This window comes from Mizuhopecten yessoensis, unplaced genomic scaffold (assembly GCF_002113885.1).
Source record: "Mizuhopecten yessoensis strain PY_sf001 unplaced genomic scaffold, ASM211388v2 scaffold4359, whole genome shotgun sequence".
In the NCBI taxonomy this organism is placed as follows: Eukaryota; Metazoa; Mollusca; class Bivalvia; order Pectinida; family Pectinidae; genus Mizuhopecten; species Mizuhopecten yessoensis.
In genome coordinates this window covers 1,309,708-1,329,217 of record NW_018405506.1, presented here as the reverse complement: position 1 = coordinate 1,329,217, position 19,510 = coordinate 1,309,708, and the positions used below count along the sequence as shown (strand labels likewise).

General features: G+C 35.8%; 1 protein-coding gene across 4 annotated transcripts in view; it reads left to right on the top strand.

The window, feature by feature from the left end:
• The window catches only part of LOC110448841, a 57,363-nt gene that overhangs the window by 11,999 nt on the left and 25,854 nt on the right, over window positions 1–19,510 (top strand). For 3 of the 4 annotated variants that reach the window (XM_021495310.1, XM_021495308.1, XM_021495307.1), the window contains exons 15-27: window positions 254–406; window positions 783–873; window positions 1,396–1,516; window positions 2,869–3,023; window positions 4,261–4,314; window positions 4,494–4,576; window positions 4,720–4,809; window positions 5,671–5,839; window positions 7,957–8,007; window positions 10,201–10,394; window positions 10,788–10,848; window positions 17,449–17,666; window positions 18,010–18,183. In XM_021495310.1, coding sequence (XP_021350985.1) covers window positions 254–406; window positions 783–873; window positions 1,396–1,516; window positions 2,869–3,023; window positions 4,261–4,314; window positions 4,494–4,576; window positions 4,720–4,809; window positions 5,671–5,839; window positions 7,957–8,007; window positions 10,201–10,394; window positions 10,788–10,848; window positions 17,449–17,666; window positions 18,010–18,183 — 1,614 coding nt within the window. The remainder of the gene's footprint in view (window positions 1–253; window positions 407–782; window positions 874–1,395; window positions 1,517–2,868; window positions 3,024–4,260; window positions 4,315–4,493; window positions 4,577–4,719; window positions 4,810–5,670; window positions 5,840–7,956; window positions 8,008–10,200; window positions 10,395–10,787; window positions 10,849–17,448; window positions 17,667–18,009; window positions 18,184–19,510) is intronic. The other variant, XM_021495309.1, reaches the window with a different exon arrangement.

Sequence of the window (19,510 nt, the reverse complement as noted above, 5' to 3'; positions counted from 1 at the left end):
CTTTTCACATGAGGTTAATTAAAGTCTTTAAAGAATTTTGGTGATTGGGGATGATTGAATATAAATGGAGCTGTTTATGCCTTATTCTGAATAGCAAAATCTGCAAATAACTGTTCTCTTTAATAAGCTTACAACTTGTATTTTTTTGTACATGATGAACTTATCAAATGAAAACAAATTAAAAAAGCTCAGAACGGTCGTTAAGACAGCAGTGTTAATGGAGTACTAATTACAGTGTTTATCTGTGTTTCAGATCCAGATGATGAAGCATGACGTGGCCCATGAGGCCCTGATCACCATGTGTCAGATGAGTTCCCACGCCCTGTTCCAGATCTGGGACCTGCCCAACCTCACACTTAAACACGAGGTGTGCTGCGGGCAGGACGTCCAGCATTTCACCAGACTGGTATGTGTACTTCTGTCTGTGGGGTGTACATATACAACATGATGATATTTATTTTCCCATTCAATTCTTACATGTTGGCTGTCTGAAGCTTAAAGCTAGGTCACTATTCTAAGTAATTGATTTAGAGTAAAAAAAACCCAAAAAACTATATGGTTTAGGAAAAAAAATGCTTTTGATTTCTGTTTACACACGTACAAGTACAAGCAGCCTTATACCCCACTTAAACTTCAGAAATTAGATTGTTGTAAAATGTAAAATGTATTTATATTTAAGAGTAGGATGTATACAGTATAGTAACATTCAGCAACATATTGCCGTATAAATATGAATAACATGTTATAATATGGTGATGTGAGACTATTGTCTCGTGTGACAGGATTACTCCTTCCTGACTGGCCACCAGAGCGGCGCTGTCTACTTCCACTACTTACTGCCTGCTGATGAGTCGGGGGCATTGAAGTCTAAAGGTCAGTACATTGACTCTGTTAAAGGGTAAAAATAGCATCATAATCTTCTAATACTGAATGTGAGATTCGCTGTCTCATGGAGAGTCTGAAGGCTGCTTCTGAAACATGGGGAGCATTGATGGTTGGATTTAAGATGGAAGAAAAAGGGTGCAGTCAGACTCAAGCGGTCCGGGTACCATCAATGTTTGGGTGTGGGATATATAAAAAGAGGTGAGGACAGGCTCTTGAAGCCTTGAAATTATTACTGGGTATATTTGGAATGGGAAAAGATGTGACAGATTGTGGACAATCTAAAACCATCTCTGGTTGGAATGGGGGTATGGGAAATATTGATGACAGTTTCCTGATGTTTGAGGTGGAAACCATTGTTGGTTAGAATACTTACAGTAGGAAATCTTATAATAATCTGTCGGTAAACATACTAAGTCCTGTCCACTCTCTGCTGCTACGAAAACATTTACACTTTCACTCTTTTTTATGTTCAGTTTATATCATTGACAAGTTCTTTTTGGTACTTTATAGAAGATGAAGATCAGACAGTAGATGAGAAGGACTTGGGCATCAGTGGTAAAAAGTTGGAACATAACAGCCCTATTGTAGGCCTGGACGCCGCCTCCTCTCTCCGGATCTTCTGTTCTGCCAGGTAGGGTCTGTTAGATTATGTGTGCTCTGCAATGTATATGGGCTACTTATAATTACTGGTTCACCTAAATCAATATGTTATTAAACAAATAAGTGATTGAATTTATTGAACTTTCTAGAATTCAATTTAAATACTCAGAGCTATATGTCCTCATGATGTGTTTTTGTATTGTTGTTTAGTTATTAAACAAGTTATTAACTTTTTGGATGCCGTGTACAGCATTCATAGCGGTCCTCACCAAGCCTGGGCAAATCAAAACCAAACAACAGACTTTCTTCTTCCGCGGAAGATCTTTAAATGCTGTGTTGATTATTTCATGGTATGATTAATGCTATAAAGTGATGAAATACATATGAAAACGATCAATAAATCAAAGAAAAAATGTTAAAATTTTACGAAAAGGCAAGTTTTTTCAATGGGCATCATGAACTATATCAATCTCAGATTACTACGCTTTTTGGACCGAATAATTTTTCAACAAAAAACCCAAACAACACTTTATCTCCTTCCGCAAAAGATCTTTAGATAATGTGTTCATTATTTCATGATATGATCAATGCTATAATTATATGGTACAACATATCTGTATAAGACAAAAAAAATCAAACTTGATAAAGTAGGCTTCGTGTTTTCTTTGTCTCATTGGAAAGTTTCCAAGTGAAAGAGAATGTTGACTTATACTAAAGTAGCCAGCAGCTGTGCCTAACGAGTTTGTAGATAGCTTCCCAATACAGTCTCTAGATAATGGCCCGATTAGTATACAGTAATACAAGTGCTTCGTGAATATAGCATATTGAACATCAAAAACTAAAACCGTATATACATATTATTCAGATTAACCAGAAACTGAATAATTATATAGGTCTTTAACCTTCGTTACAATATCGAGAGAAGGAGAGATACACAAAGGGACTTGCATAAGTCCGTGATTACACGCACTGGAAATAATACAATCTCATTTTAATTTTTTGTATAATTAATCATGATAATACAAATTGTAATAATAATATCATAATTATTTATTTATATTATCTATATAGCATTTTGTTTATTTTTATTTAATTTTTATTTACTTTTCCATAATTGGTTTGCAGAATTGTCTGGTCAAGGTCACCGTTACTATTTTTAAAAAGATCATTGTCTGTGCTGTGTAACTGCTTCATTCCTTGAAGGATTTCCATCGATTTGAAACACTAATTAAGGACCATAATATCAGACAAGTTTCAATTGTATATTTATATCGAAAATTATGATTAAGGGATGGACTATTTACTGCCATATGCATTCTGTACTGATATACCACCTCCTTTATTCCATTATTTGAATCCTTAGATGATATTTTTGGGTTTCAGTATGGATGGAGCCATTAAGATTTGGGATGAGTTCTGTGTGTTGCTGACAGAGATCACCATGGAGGATTCTCTCACTGCTCTGTGCTTCCTCAATGCTCAATGTGATCTCCTGGTGGGCTTCCAAAACCATATCTACTTCATCGACCACACTAAAGGTAGGGACGTTATTGTCAGCCTTTTTAAAGAAAGGCACACAACGTCAACCAAACTAAAGGTAGGCACGCACTGTCAACCAAACAAAATTCAAATATGATACAAAAACTAAGGAAAGACATTAAAACACTTACAAAAGGAAATGGAGGCGAAACAAGGTGCTCTTCCGCAGCATGTGTAGCACCCATCCTGATGTATCCTGTCAAATGAATGGGTGGAAAATAAGTAAACTTACTCATAGACTAGTTGTTTACATCAGGAATCAAGATCAAGGCAGAGGAGGTTAAAGGTCAGATATTACTGTTATCACACTAGATACCAATGTTTACATACAGACACATGAGCTAAGGCTACAGAGGCTTAAGTTCAAAGGTCAAGGTTACTCTGGTAAAACTGATACAAGTTTTTTTAAAGCATCAATTTCTTTCAAAATAGTAATGAGAACATATCCATTAAGATGTAAGGAAAGGTTAGGCTGCAGAGAAAATGTCAACAGTCAAGGTCACAACTAAGGTCCAGTTTTTGTGTCGCCTGCGAAAAGCTGGTGACACATAGGTATTGCTACATGTATGTCGGTGTCGGCGACGTCCGCACAGAGGTTTTCGTGCGATAACTTGAGTTTCCTTGGGCCGATCAAACTCAAACTTCATGCAGTATTTCCTTACCAAAAGTGCTTGCTTGGGATTGCTTTTCAGGTCCAAAGGTCAAAGGTCAAGGTCACTGTTACTATAAATAGAAAATATGTTTTCGTGCGATAACTTGAGTTTCCTTGGGCCGATCAAACTCAAACTTCATGCAGTGCTAAGCATACTTGCATTTTCAAGAATATTTTTATGAATACCAATGAGGCGATGCTGGTCTTGCTGGTGCGTTATCTCCCAGCTTCCTACGCAGGCGACACATCCACTTCCGTGGAATTCTTGTTAGACATCATTTTTGTTTTCAAAGAAATGAAGGTTTTCCAAAATTTGTATAATTAACTGTTTGCTAGTGACCAGCTGGAAGAAAAAATCAAGAAATAACAAATAGAAAAATATGAAAAATTCTGCAAGTAGTCACAAACATAAATATGACTTAGTAATTTATGCCAGCTGTGTCCAGAAGTTTAATGTCAAGGTCACAAGTTAATTGAACTAATTTAGTGTAAAGGGGATGAGGAGGAGAATTACGAAATATTACACATTTAATTGATGGAATTCTTTGTCAAGTTACTTAAACTAAAAAACATTTATTTTACAGTTTGTCCCTACTTGAAGCTGCCAGAAGATGAGGGGGACTATGATTCGGATACAGGTAAAAAAACCTTTTGTACATTAAATCAAATAACAAACCAAGAAAACTAAGTATCACGCAATGTAAAATTCTCTTGCATCTTTTTTTGTTTAATTTTAAGGAGAGGTTTATTGGCATTGCCTACTTCTGACCATCATTTGATAATATGCCCATGTTGACTTTGTTTTTGTGGATTACAGAGTCTGATATCTACGAGAACCCTGATGTGCTGTACGAGGGAGGACTGCAGAACACGGATGAACTGACTCTGGATACCTACCTGGTCAGTAATTTGTTATTGTATACCAAACTGTGTTTATCTCTGCTCTTATAAATCTGTCAAATTTTATATATTATATAAATGATTAAAGAAAGTTTCTTATTTAAAGAATTTTGTTTGATGTGATTATAAATTTTTATCACCAGGTGCCATATAAGATACAGTTTTCACAGGACTTCCTGGAGGGCAAGCTCCCTATAGAGCAGAAAACTGCTCACGCTGAGGAGGACAAAGAGGTGAGATGTTACAGAGTGCGTGAATACGCTGAAATAGCTGAACAATATTTAATCTTCTGATGTTGTGGGTGTTGTAATTATTTCTTGTCGCATTTATAATGTATACAGTTGATCTCTCCAGGCTCACTTTTTATGTCTATCCTTATGTTAAATAGATTTTAGAAAAGTGCTGACTTTCTAGTTAGGATCCTGGTAGTTGTGAGGACGCTACACCTAGATAACCAGATAATAAAGATGCTTTATACCTAGAGCTTGTTGTTATGGGGTCCTATTATACCTGGAGCTTGTCATTATATCTGGAGCTCCGGGAAAATCCTGGAATTTGAGAGCAGTGGGCCATTTCAGCAGTTTTTAGTTAATATCAAAATTAAGGGTGGCAAATTTGTATGTAAAATTAAAAGAAAATTGGAACATGGAGGGGTCAATTTCAGTTTTGAGGGGTCGATGGCCCCATGGCCCCCTCCAGGATTATCCCTGGGAGCTTGATATAGGGCCATTTCTGGGGCTTGTCGTTATAGGTTCATACCTGCATGGGGCTCGTCATTATACCTGGAGCTTGTTAAAGGGTCATATATACCTGGGGCTTGTCATTATACCTGGAACCTATTATAGGGTTCAATCATACAATGTACCTAGAACCCATTATAGGCTTCAATCAGTACAGTTACATTGTAGCCTGTCAATATAGGTTCCTAATTATAATGAGGTAAAACAATCATGTGTAATTTGAATTTGTAATATACTATATATGTCATCAAATCACCTATCTCAAAAAATGGGATATAGTCTAAAGTTGGCCGGGGAATCTATAAGGTTTTGTAAATGCGTTGGAAGGTATAGTTTTACTGGTATTTTTTCCAGTCCTCTGAGTCTGAGTCGGACTACTCCCTGGCTCCCACGGATACCTACCTTTCCCCACCGGACAGTCCTAGCGGCCTCTCTGAGATTGACCTCATCCTGGGGAGTGGCTACACCAAATATGATCTCCTCAAACAGATGAACCGCACCATGAGGACTCTTGCCATAAAACGTAAGTTAGGCCAAAAGAATTAACGAAAATCTTAACTTTAGCATTAAGGAGTATGTTACCTATGTTTATTATATAATAGGGTTTTCATTATTGTTATTTGTTTTGTCAATAAGAAATGAGAATATTCTTGCCGTTATAGAATCAATTATAATGTTAACAACATATATTTTATATCAAGTGTGATGATCTGTCAGGTAATTTACCAGGACACTTAATCAATCTTAATTGATAGTACCTCAGATCCACTACAAAATTGTTTACTGGTTGGAGGCCATTAGTTAGTGGTAGGACACCAGGATCGTGACCGAAGGGTTGCATGTTCGAGTCACGTCACGGCACTGTGTTGCATCTTTGAGCAAGATACTTTACTCCTCTTGTTCCAGTATACTCAGCTGTAAATTAGTAGGTGGTTGGGCAGTGCTAGAATTGTTGAATGCTAACTGTGAGCGCCGAAATGGTAGCACCGGCTGTATGCTCCCTAAGGAGTTGAGACGACCTACAGACTAGGTTGTGATAAAGCGGTGTATATATAAGAACCTGAAGTTATTATTATTAATTACTGTGCTATTTATTTCAGTGATAAATCTATATTGTATGCACTTTGCATGTTTCTGTTGGATGTAACCGTTAGCACCTACATGTGTAGTACTGTGAGTCCTGGGCTCATAGTCATAAAACCGTTCTCATGCTGAAGAACAAATTCTGTGCTCAAGCCAGCTTTCTTGCAACTCGCTAAAACGATGTTACACAGCCAAAAAGTCCAGTGTAAACATTGAAAACTGCAGTATTTGGATCTAATCAAGTCTATTCAAAACTTTTCCACATCATTGACGAAATGTATTTTTAGGCCCGCCATAAAATGGGGGGGGGGGGGGGCATATAGTGTTGTCCATGTCCGTCCCGTCCCGTCCCGTCCCATCCGTCCCGTCCCATCCCGTCCCGTCCCGTCCTGTCCTGTCCTGTCCCGTCCCGCCCTCGTCCCGTCCCATCCCGTCCTGTCGCGTCCCTTCCCTTCCCATCCATGAGCGGGGGCATTTATGCCTTACAGACATTTTCTAGTTTTTTATGATTTATCATCGAAACAAATTTGACCTGAGCACAGAATCTGAGTTTGAGCATGAGAAGGGTTCCACAAATACGTGCCTTGGTGTAGCAGCATGTGACGTACAGTGAATATACTTACAGTAACAAAAGTCATATTGTGATAGATTTCTTTCTATTCCACATCAATATTAATAAAATGCACAGTTTCATATCAATTTTTCTTTAAATGTGTTACATTTGGATATTTAGTGATAATTTTTTTGTCATATTTCACCCATAGCTATATAAAATTCTTCTATAGCTCTTAATGGTTTCATCATTTTCAGCCCATTGTATATTTTGTGATAACTTTTTATTTCATTGTGTGAAATTTAAATAACATGATTTCCTGTGATGTCACAAATATCACATCTTTCTTTAATTTTGTCATATATAAAATAAAATAATTCAGGATAATTTGCTATGTTTTAGTAAATTAATTCCAGAGATTTTAAACTACTAAGTTAGATGAAGCTGGCAAGGAGGAGTCGTACTACATAATTAATTCACTCAAATGGATATATAACAAGTGATAATTAACCCTTCCACACTCAGTAGATATCCTCTATATACGAAACTGGACTCCATCTAGTACAAGCATATGATATTAAATCTCATTAACATCACATCGTAGTTGATATGTAATTCAGCAAAATAAACAATTTGGTAGCCAATCAACAGAAAAACCCATAATGTTTTTAATCGACATATATTTATTATTTTCAAATTCCAGAACAAAATTATTATACATGGTTAACATCATGATAAAGAAATAGAAGCAGTAACAAGTGTCAGGCACTAAACGTGTAAATCTAATTATCTGGTGAATCTGTGTTGGAGATCAAGACCGTGTACTTTAGTTGAAGGTACATCTGATTGGAGAGTGGTCTCCCTTTGCGACTTGAGTACTGTAACTGTGTTGACTGTAGGTATACATTATAGGTAGTGACGGCATGTCCACAGATTAGACATTAAACTGTCACATCATGTTTGTACTCCAGATCTGTCAACACCTGCATGCCATTTTATTCCAGAAAAAGCAGATGCTAGGAGAAAAAAACTCATGAAAAAGGGAAGAAAGCTATGTAAGATGGTTTGTGCCCTGAAGCCTGAGTGTTACTCTTCCTCTGTCCCTGCGCGCTGTGCTACAGATGTTATACTCCTTTACCCAGCACTTCTCCAATCCTTTCACCTTGATATTTATCATTGCACTTATTCTTTCTTCCAGTTTGCAGAATTCACATTTTCTATACAGGGGTGTACAGAATGGTTGACTTAAAAGATAGAATCATTTTGTTTTCAGATCAGGCTGTCACTCACTTGGCAAATATTGATGTTTCACTTTCAATACAAATTTAACAAAATCTGGATATAAATCAAAATAAGCTTACAAACCAGAAACTATTTTACCTTATATAATTGGAGGAAATAACATATTTTTATTTTTATTAAAGCTTACCCTTATTTTTTTATTGTAATTTCAAAACATTAACTTTTTCATTAAAAAGAATTAATTTAAGGACATTCGTTCAACTGTACATCCCTGTTTTATAAATTAAAGCCTTGTGTGTCACTAGAAGGGGGGGATTTCTGTTTATTATTGTGTGAAGAACTTTTTCTTGTGCAAAAATTGAGTCATTCTGTAAGTTAAGTAATTCTAATAGAAACTATAAGAATTACATGTACACTGACATGATTGTAAGGTAAGAACAATCAATGACCATACTTACAGTCATACAAATTGTAAACATATTGCTTTGTATTTTTTGTTTACCTTATGACAGTCTGTTGCGTACTGACATGACAGAGACACTGCCTACTGAGAGATCACTAGTCGCTGTGTTGTAAATGAACAAATATGGCTATGGCTTTGGGTGGCTGTTTTTACCAGGGGGTGTCCCAGTGTAGGAAATGTGTTTATGGAGAGTCTGTTTGTGGTTCTTAACTAGCAATGTCAGCAATAGAAAATATAGAAAATGATCACCACAGAAATGTAACAGTTTTAACTGTAGATAGTAGATAGGTATATAGTATCACATCAACATACTTTTAATATAGAACATATTAGCTCTTTAATGCAACTTCTCTATTATAAAATGAAACCTAGTTTCTGTTAGAAGTTACTGGGAACCAATGAATGGACAACAATTACTGGTTAACCCACGATTTTAAAGTACAAGTAAGGTCAATATCACAAATTATTGTGAGTTCAGTATCACAAACTATTGTAAATTCAATATCATAAATGAATGGTTATAGTCTACTACTATCATAGATTACTGGTAATCCCACTATCATAGATTACTGGTAATCCCACTATCATAGATTACTGGTAATCCCACTATCATTACCCTGTAGAGTGACCTATTAATATATTTGATATCATTCCCACTTAAAATATCAAAATATTAGTAACGCTCGTGAAATATATTTGTTATTACTGAAGACACCATCAAAATTACATGTTTAATTAATTGTGTGCATCGTTTTGTCTCACAGTTTACTGAACTGATATAATTGTTTCACCAGAATATTCTGGATCATTTTCATTTTGATGTGGAAGTGTTGAGTAAACATTTACAATCTGCTGAAGTTAGACTGCTAATGATACCAATTAAGCCGGTAGGTCATGAAATAATTTAGATGTTAGTCCAAATTTTTATTTTGTGTAGTATATTTCAGAAACATAAATTGAAAACAAGATTTTGCACACGTACATGGAGATCTTGTAAAGATACAATTTTTGGTATTAATTTTTTAACATGCATATGGCTATAGAAATATTGTTTATATAATTTCATTATCAAATTGATTTCCATGAGAAAACGTTATTTTACCAATGATTGATTTTTGGGCTCCTGATAACAGCATCTATTATGCCATTGATACGATGCCGTAGGTTATTGATCTGATATATTGTGTGGCGATCAACCTTTTCTGTCTTTAAGAACCATATCACCTAAAACATTGCTGTCAAAAGCCTAAGTACTTTGAATGTCATTGCATGATTAACAGTTACGTATATACATTGACCATGTTGTTGGGATACATGTGTCTGTTTTATGCTAAATGTGAAACATATATATATATAAGTAATTTTAATAATTTTGAAATTGATAAAGTGTTTTCTATATGATTGTTATCTGTATTTACCCGGTACATGTTTTCTGTAGTCTTTGATCTCTTATCATCTTTAACAACTTGTACAGCTCAGCTGCAGTGTACGTTTTAATAAAAAGCATTGAATGTTTAATAATCCCCATCCATATCTATCTCAGATCCCAAGCGAGGCAAGAAGCGTGTCAACATCATGTTGGACGACGACACGCCGTTGCAGTCCGACCATGAAGACGGGCAGAAAGAGCAGGACCCATTCCTCCTGCCAACGTTTGGGATGTCGCCAGGTCCCACACCCCCGGGCACTCCCCCCAGCAGACCTGCCACCCCTGTCGACTTTGTACCCCATGTTGAGGTAGGTTATCAGTTGGTTAGTGATTAAATGACGATAATAATTGAATGAATAATAATTTGAGAATTACTTGGATCTTATTATTTGCTGTTAGAATATGTACTGGTATTTTTAACATAGTCCTGCACCATCACAGAGATAAGCCTATTTGTGTCAGGCTAATTTGAAATCAATCTGATTAAAATCATCTGTTACATGGCTCCGCCTGAACATCTGAATGTGCCGCGGTCAGGGTCACCTTCAAGTGACCTTTAGATGAACCAATCATATGATTTTAATCAGATTGATTTGAAATATATATAAACAGATTTTTATTTTGTTAACCAAATTGTATTACAATATTTTGATGCACAGTGCTAATTACTTTAGTTTGTGTTTATAATTATGCATTTTTAGGGAACAGACATCGTAAAAGATAAGGCTAAACCTGAGAAGGTCGCCCCAGAACCAGTCGCAGGTGAGGTTTTCCTCATTAACTTAATACATTCTTTGATTGATAGTGCTGAAAGTGGAATTTGCAGTTTAAGTTTTCGCCACAGTTGTTGAATATTTTGTACATATATAATACCAATCATAAAGTTTTGGAACCGACTGATTGTGGTTATTGAGTGGTGCAGTGTTTTGGTGGTAATGACTATACGTGTATTTAAGTGCATGTTCTCCAGGTCTATGTTTCAGGTGCTGGTATATAAGCGCTTAGCTTTAGATACAGTATTAGGTAGCCGCTGCTAGATATAGGTCTCAATCACGTTTAAGTTAAATTTATCATTTTACAAGAGGCAAGCTAGAAATGTGAATTTAAAAATCAATTATAGAATGCAAATTTCATTTAAGGTGGCTCGACACATCGTCATCAGCGTCCATTTTCGTGACGTACTTCCGGAAAAAGTACAGCTAGGACTCAATTATCTTAATCGAAATGTGCATGTACACCGTGTCGTCATTTCCGTATTGCGTATCGGGCATTCAATATCGTAGTGCAAATTATAGTAACACCTGCTGGGCCGTTTTCGTTTAAACGGTCAAACCGATCGGACCACTGTTGTTCGTTTATTAAATAAGGTCGGACCTAGTAATCTGATGCTGCTTTCAGGCGAGTCTTGAGAAAGCCTTGCAAGGCCTGCATACACATTTGCAGGTCCGCCAGGATTTACACCCGAAATTGTTACATTTATAAACGGTCAAACCGGTTGTTCCGCATAAACGAACAGGCCCATGGTAAACAATAGTACACGTGCGTGCCGATGATATGTCAACACCCGATATCAAGATTTTACCGGGAAATGTATACTCACACGTACTTCAGGAATAAAGCTTTCCAATTCATAGACATAAACAGACTCACGGGAAGACAGTGACATGAGACCAGACGACCTCAAGAAGGTCATATAGGAAACACATGGAATGCGGACGTACCAACCTCACATGTGCATATCGCGTGTTTACACGAGTTCATAAGCTCGAGGTCGTTACGATTTTCGCTGTTGAGGGAGTTTCGCTCTGTCGATTAAATCGTGTTTACAAATGTAGTCTACTAGCTTACTCTGTGAAAATAATGTTTTGTAAAATATCAAGATACCTATGAAATGCATGTGTGAGTGCACGTGAGAACGGTATACCATGCGATAGCCTCTGGTCTGACATGTAATTATAAATATACCGTGAGTTAGCGGACTGTGGAATGATGTCCAAAGTGTACATGACTGAGGGTAATTTGGTTCCATTAAAGAACAATAAATTGATAATTTTGATATCATATTTTTGATTTATTTCCATCATTTTTGTTATATGTAAACAGAGACAACTGTCATTGTGTAAATGTCACCCCTCTGCAAAAAGTTCCGATTTTTTTCAAGGAAGATAACTCTCACCCGGATCAAAGTGATTGTAAAATGTAAAATAAATTAATTATAAAGCCATTGTGTATATTTTGTTCAATTTCCCACTCTATATGTATAGAACTTTGTGTCCTGGGTGCTTTTAGCTTGTAGATAATCACTTTTATCCGTACAAATTCAATAAAAAACACTTTGTGTAACATGTGTTACATATTTTGCGATAAATAAAATATTTGTAGGGTTAATTAGAAATGCTTCTTTTCATTTTATTATTGTTGTTATTGTTCCGAACAATGCCACACACAAAAAAACCCGGAAAATATTAGAATTGACGAAAATTCAATTTTTTGGTATTTTTTCCAAAAAATTCCCCAAACTATCGGAATGTTTAGATTTTCATAAAATCAACTCGACATAGTTGCATAACAATTATATGAAAGTTTCAACGAATTTTGCTGGTTAATTGCGAAAGTGTGGAGCCACCTTAAATTAGTAGTTATTTTATTTCATTTTTTAAGAATTTTGTTCATAGAACCTATTAAAGTGATGTATGGTGATAATATATTGTCTGTTTATAATATATATTTATTTTATTTATATTTATTAGTTCCAACTAATTTTCCGCCATGTTACACCTCATCCGATTCCCTATTATGTATCTTAAGTTCACATCACATACATATTGTATATTAATGATTTATTTATTAATTATTCTGTACATGTATATGTCCCATCAACACAAAATTCTGATAACAGACCAAGGGACATGCAAAAATATGGAAACTACTGGAAACAAGAGTGTATAAAATATAAAATAAAAATATTGCAAAATATCAAGATTCAGTAATGTGGGAAATGTAAAGGGAAAACAACTTAATGCCCGAATTATGATTTCAAAATTCGTAACAACTTTCTTCATGTTATTGTAATTTGATTAATTGATCATTTATTTCATAATTTTTACATTTGAAATGCTAACAGTATTTTGCTAATAGATCTTTGTATGGTTCACTTTGTGTAGCAGAATTATAGCAGCATGTATAAATGTATGTATATATATGTATATAGTCACCAATTTTCATCATCATCCTGTGCCTTTATCCCGTGTACAATGGACAGCAGACCTAGATCCCTTTGAACATTTAGCACCGAAAGCATCTGTTGAATATACCCCACCACAAAATACACTGGAAAAACTTCCTACTGATTCTGTTCCTGAATTCTCAAAGAAAAAGATAGACTATGACATACCGAATGTGCTGGATGCGGATGACCGCACACCTGTAACTATGATGCAGACGGTAGATACGCAGGATGAACCTGAAGCTGTACAGTTCAAATCTGAGTTTTTCGGTACTGAGGCAAATACTGACACAGTGCAAAAAGATGATATTTCTGACAAACCCCAAGTTGGTATTTCCTCAGAATCTGAACAGGAACAAGAACCTGAGGAAAAATCACCAGAGGTTAAAGTTGAATCCGAAACTGCTAATGAACTTCCTGTACTGACATGTTCCAATAAAACGTTGGTTTCTCGTAAAACTCTCAATGATGATGAAGATGATAATGATTTCGCTTCGGTGCTAAATGAAATAAAAAAGGAGAAAGGCTCAAGTCTGTTGTCCACAGTTAGACTTCCCCAGCCGGAGAAGGATATGAAAGGGAGACAACTGCGTGAGGAAGGTAACACAACAGTATTGTGTAGATGAGGGTGATTTGCATGCACTGCTCTTCAGGGAAATCTTATGACCGTTCTCTAAATCAATCGTAAACTTGTTTTCTCTGCAAATTCATTGTTTCTTATTTCATGATTATCTGTGACCAAACTATACAGTCCAGAAAAATAAGAAGAAAAAAAGAAAAGTGAAACAACAGCAATTTTTTTTAAATGAAACAACAACAATATTTTTTTATTCAGGCCTAGCCTTATAAATCTTGAAAATAAAACAATCAAGGTTATTAATTTGATTATGAAAATGAAAGAAATGAATTCGCAAGTTATTTCAGGAAATTAACATTCACTGTAATATCTACAGGAGGTACAGTAATTACGAGCACTGTAACAACTAGTGGTCAGTAGGTTGACCACAAGAATCCTATATTGTATGTATTCCTGGTACTACGGTTAACTGTCTACTCCGTAGTTATCTAAACAGCACTATCCTGAGAAAGTAATCGGCTGGTCCGAGTTTCTTGATCTCGAGAATTTCTAGAAATCACAGTCGTGAGAGAGTGACCAGCTGATCTGTTTGTTGACCCCAGAATCAACCCTATATCCATCTCTGTGTTAACTGTCTAGTAATTTACATCACACAATCTCAATGTAGCTTGTCAAATATATTGACTCCAGTAATGAACCCTTCCTGTGTCTTTGTGTAACTCTAATAATTTACATCACACAATCTCAATGTAGCTTGTCAAATATACATCTGTGTTAACTGTCTAGTAATTTACATCACACAATCTCAATGTAGCTTGTCAAATATATTGACTCCAGTAATTAACCCTTCCTGTGTCTTTGTGTAACTGTCTAATAATTTACATCACACAATCTCAATGTAGCTTGTCAAATATATTGACTCCAGTGATGAACCCTTCCTGTGTCTTTGTGTGTAACTGTCTAATAATTTACATCACACAATCTCAATGTAGCTTGTCAAATATACATCTGTGTGTAACTGTCTAGTAATTTACATCACACAATCTCAATGCAGCTTGTCAAATATATATACATCTGTGTTGACTCTCTAGTAATTTACATCACACAATCTCAATGTAGCATGTCAAATATACATCTGTGTGTAACTGTCTAGTAATTTAAATCACACAATCTCAATGTAGCTTGTCAAATATACATTTGTGTTGACTGTCTAGTAATTTACATCACACAATCTCAATGTAGCATGTCAAATATACATCTGTGTGTAACTGTCTAGTTATTTACATCACACAATCTTAATGTAGCTTGTTAAATATTTTGACTACAGAATCAACTCTACTTGTGTCTAATTTGTGGTAACTGTCTATGTATATAAATCACACAATCTTAATGTGGCTGATATGATGAGTTGGTTGACACCCAAACCAACCGTTATCCTTCTCTTCATTAACTGTCTCATTATTTACATCATTGTGGGACTAGATTGGAATAATGAGGACATCCTTAATTAGTGGACAAAAGCTTTTAGATTCGGTGTAATTTTAGTGAACATGTTTTCAAATCTTGTGTCATTTTCTACACCAGCTATGTATACAGAGGTAGTAGGAAAATGACAAAGAATAGTGTTCTTAACAAATGCCCAATGACATCACACTTGTCTCAAAACACACTGATTATAGGATTCTGTCAATTTGAGAATCAAACTTTTACTGACATATCAAGTTTTTAATATTCTGGCATTACAGACTTCTACTTATGCAGTTTGAGTAGTGATTTTCAACATTTTCGGAAAAAAAGTCCTGAATGAAAAATTGGCAAACCTTGGTCTTTACTTAGATAATAAGTCTGAAAGTAATTTGGTCTTTGTTCAAATTGTTTACATTTTTCATTTTATATGTTTAATGTATAAAATGTGTGCATTTTGTGTACTGTATATGTTATACTGAAAATCTAAGGCAACATTTTGTATTTGTACAGATTTTTTTTATGCTTAGTTAAGTATAAGTTCTTGCCTTTTAAAAGAAAATTGTATATATTTCCTATAAAAGTTTTGGGGTTCCCTTATTTTTTGGACAGTTATTATAAGAAGCGTCAACAAATTTGTACTCAAATTATATCATGGTTATCATACGTGTCACTATCAGCATTTTCCAAATGTTGAACACTCTCTCAAATATAAGATTACAAATTAAACCTAATATCAGCTCTTAATTTAGCATTTTGAGCCAGCTTTACTGATTTACTTATAAATTGAAGCATGCATTCACAAATCAACCTAGTTTGGCTAGGAGCTAATCCAAAACTAAGTGCAAATATTATCTTAATTATCAACAATAATTACAGGGTTATTTTTATTTTCAATCATAAAAATAACCCTGTAAATTAAAGTAATATTGTACAATATGTGTACAGTATCAATCTAAATAATATGAGGCCTCAACCTCATTATAGTGTGACTGCATAATTAGGATGTGAGCTTGGTAATATGACCTTGAGTTTAATGACAGAGTCCCTGACCTTGGTGTGTGACCTCAGTATTTGGTAGATGTGTAAATCTAGGTCACTGTGTCTACTGTCTGGTGTGGTAGATGTGTAAATGTAGGTCACTGTCTACTGTCTGGTGTGGTAGATGGAACCTTTCTATATTTATCACCTGTCTCTTGTAGCAAACTGATTCTATTTTTACCTTTCAGTGCAGTTTTGTTGTAAAATGTATCTCATTGTTTTCAGTTTAAATGGTGTTTGTGGGTACCTGTATTGAACCTGTATTAAAACAATTTTGGAAAACTTTTCTGGATAGTATTCAATGTCATCTACATCTGAAATATCCTTCTTTGCAATTAAATGAGATGATAAAGAAAAAGGGTATTAAAGAAGTATGTGATTAGTATAATTATTCTACATTGATGATTGATACATTGTCTGCAAAAAAGGAATATGTTCTGTCCAATTTCATCAGAACAAGACTGCTTATATATTGGTAAATGCAGAAACAAAATGAATTGATGCATAAGCAAAATTGTTCTCATGTGATGATACACCACAAGGTAAATACGTGTTACATCCATGTTATAAATGTAATTAAAGAATGGGTAAGTATTAAATTTACATGTTTTTGTACCCCAGCTGTTTTTTACAGGATAAAGATGTTCTATATATTTGATGACTTTTTTCTAGTACATACTGCTATCAAATATTTTTTCTTTTTAAACCTTGGCAAGAAAATAAGACAATAAATTGGCTTTGCGGACAGTTTTGGAGACAGTATCGACACATTACTAGTACCACAATGATCTGCTATGTTTTACTAGAACATGATCCATGAGTCTATTGTACTGTCCAGGTATCTGTATAAGAATGCAGGTCCATTGCTCTTTGATTACTTACCACGAAAAGCCATAGCTAGAATATCTGAAGGATTACCCTACATATATAACATATCTTTATAATATTTTCCTTTTAAGAATTACCAAAATCCTTTCTTATATCATAACTATTTGTATAGAGTAATAAATGAAGCTGAAATAATGTTTGACAATGTTTATTTCTGTACCTGTAGAAGCGTTTACCCCTGTGGAGGATAAACGGCCCCGACCCCAGCACGAGTATGAGGAGGAAGAAGAAGAAATCCCGAGACGCCGTAGCAAATACAGTCTTGCCAATGCCAGGGTTGATGTTAAGGGCCTTATGAGACCTCAATCTAAACGGTTACAAAAGCGATTCCCTTCACCTTCCCCTTCCAGGCGGGAGTCCGACCACTCGCACTCAGCACTCACCGTAAGTAGATATCATTATCAACGGGATGGGGCTCCCTGTAGCAGGAACAAATTCAGGTGGCTATACATTTTGGTTTTAAGTAAGATGAAGTAGTTGAATTATCTCCTTTTTGGCTGATATACATGATGTATGTAATAATGAATTGAAGTAAATGTTTTAAAATTGAAGCTTATTATTGATACATGTTATAACTGGATAATTAACTATAAAGTAAATGAGTTGAAACGGCTGTCAATGTCTCAGTGTTATCATTAAATGTTGATGTTTCAATGTGAAGGATAAATTGAAGTGGCTGTACAAATGTCTCAATATTGACATAAAATGTTGATGTTTGAATGAATAGGAGGATGAGTTGAAGCTGCTACAGCAGAAAGAGAGAGAGATGAGGAAAAAGCAGATGAAGGACAGGAAGATGCCAAAGAAAGGACAGAAGCTGTCACACCAGGAACTAATAGAGCAGCAGAGACTACAACAGGAGATGCAGAAGAAGAAATATGATTTACCTGCTGGTTACAAGGTGAGTCATATGTGTGAGTTACCTGCTGGTTGCAAGGAAAGTCATGTGTGAGTTACCTGCTGGTTACAAGGTGAGTCGTGTGTGAGTTACCTGCTGGTTACAAGGTGAGTCATGTGTGAGTTAACTACCTGCTGGTTACAAGGTGAGTCATGTTTGAGTTAATTACCTGCTGGTTACAAGGTGAGTCATGTTTGAGTTACCTGCTGGTTACAAGGTGAGTCTTGTTTGAGTTACCTGCTGTACTTGCTGGTAATAAGGTGTCATGTGTGTGTTATCTGCTAGTAGAGTTACAAAGTGAGTCATGCGTATATTGCTTGTTTGTTACAAGATGAGTCGTGTATGTGTTGATTCTAAATTACCTGCTGGTTACAAGGTAAGTCATGCACAAATGTTATATGAGTTGCCTACTGGTCGTAATGTGAGTCATGTATGCATAATCTGCTGGTTATGATAACAAAGTGTTGAATTTGAGTTACCTGCGTAAGTTGAGTCAGGGTTACCATCTGATTATGAGGTGAGTCATGCTTTGACTTACCCTCTGGTTACCAGGTGAAATAGCTTGTGTTGAGTCTGAGTTACTATCTGGTTATGAGGTGGTCGATGCTTTGACTTACCCTCTGGTAACCAGGTGAAATAGCTTGTGTTGAGTCTGAGTTACTATCTGGTTATGAGGTGAATCATGCTTTGACTTACCCTCTGGTAACCAGGTGAAATAGCTTTTGTTGAGTCTGAGATACCATCTGGTTATGAGGTGAATCATGCTTTGACTTACCCTCTGGTTACCAGGTGAAATAGCTTTTGTTAAGTCTGAGATGCCATCTGGTTATGAGGTGAGTGATGCTTTGACTTACCCTCTGGTAACCAGGTGAAATAGCTTGTGTTGAGTCTAAGTTACCTTCTGGTTATGAGGTGAGTCATGCTTTGACTTACCCTCTGGTAACCAGGTGAAATAGCTTTTGTTGAGTCTGAGATACCATCTGGTTATGAGGTGAGTGATGCTTTGACTTACCCTCGGGGTACCAGGTGAAATAGCTTTTGTTGAGTCTGAGATACCATCTGGTTATGAGGTGAGTGATGCTTTGACTTACCCTCTGGTAACCAGGTGAAATAGCTTTTGTTGAGTCTGAGATACCATCTGGTTATGAGGTGAGTGATGCTTTGACTTACCCTCTGGTAACCAGGTGAAATAGCTTTTGTTGAGTCTGAGATACCATCTGGTTATGAGGTGAGTGATGCTTTGACTTACCCTCTGGTAACCAGGTGAAATAGCTTTTGTTGAGTCTGAGATACCATCTGGTTATGAGGTGAGTGATGCTTTGACTTACCC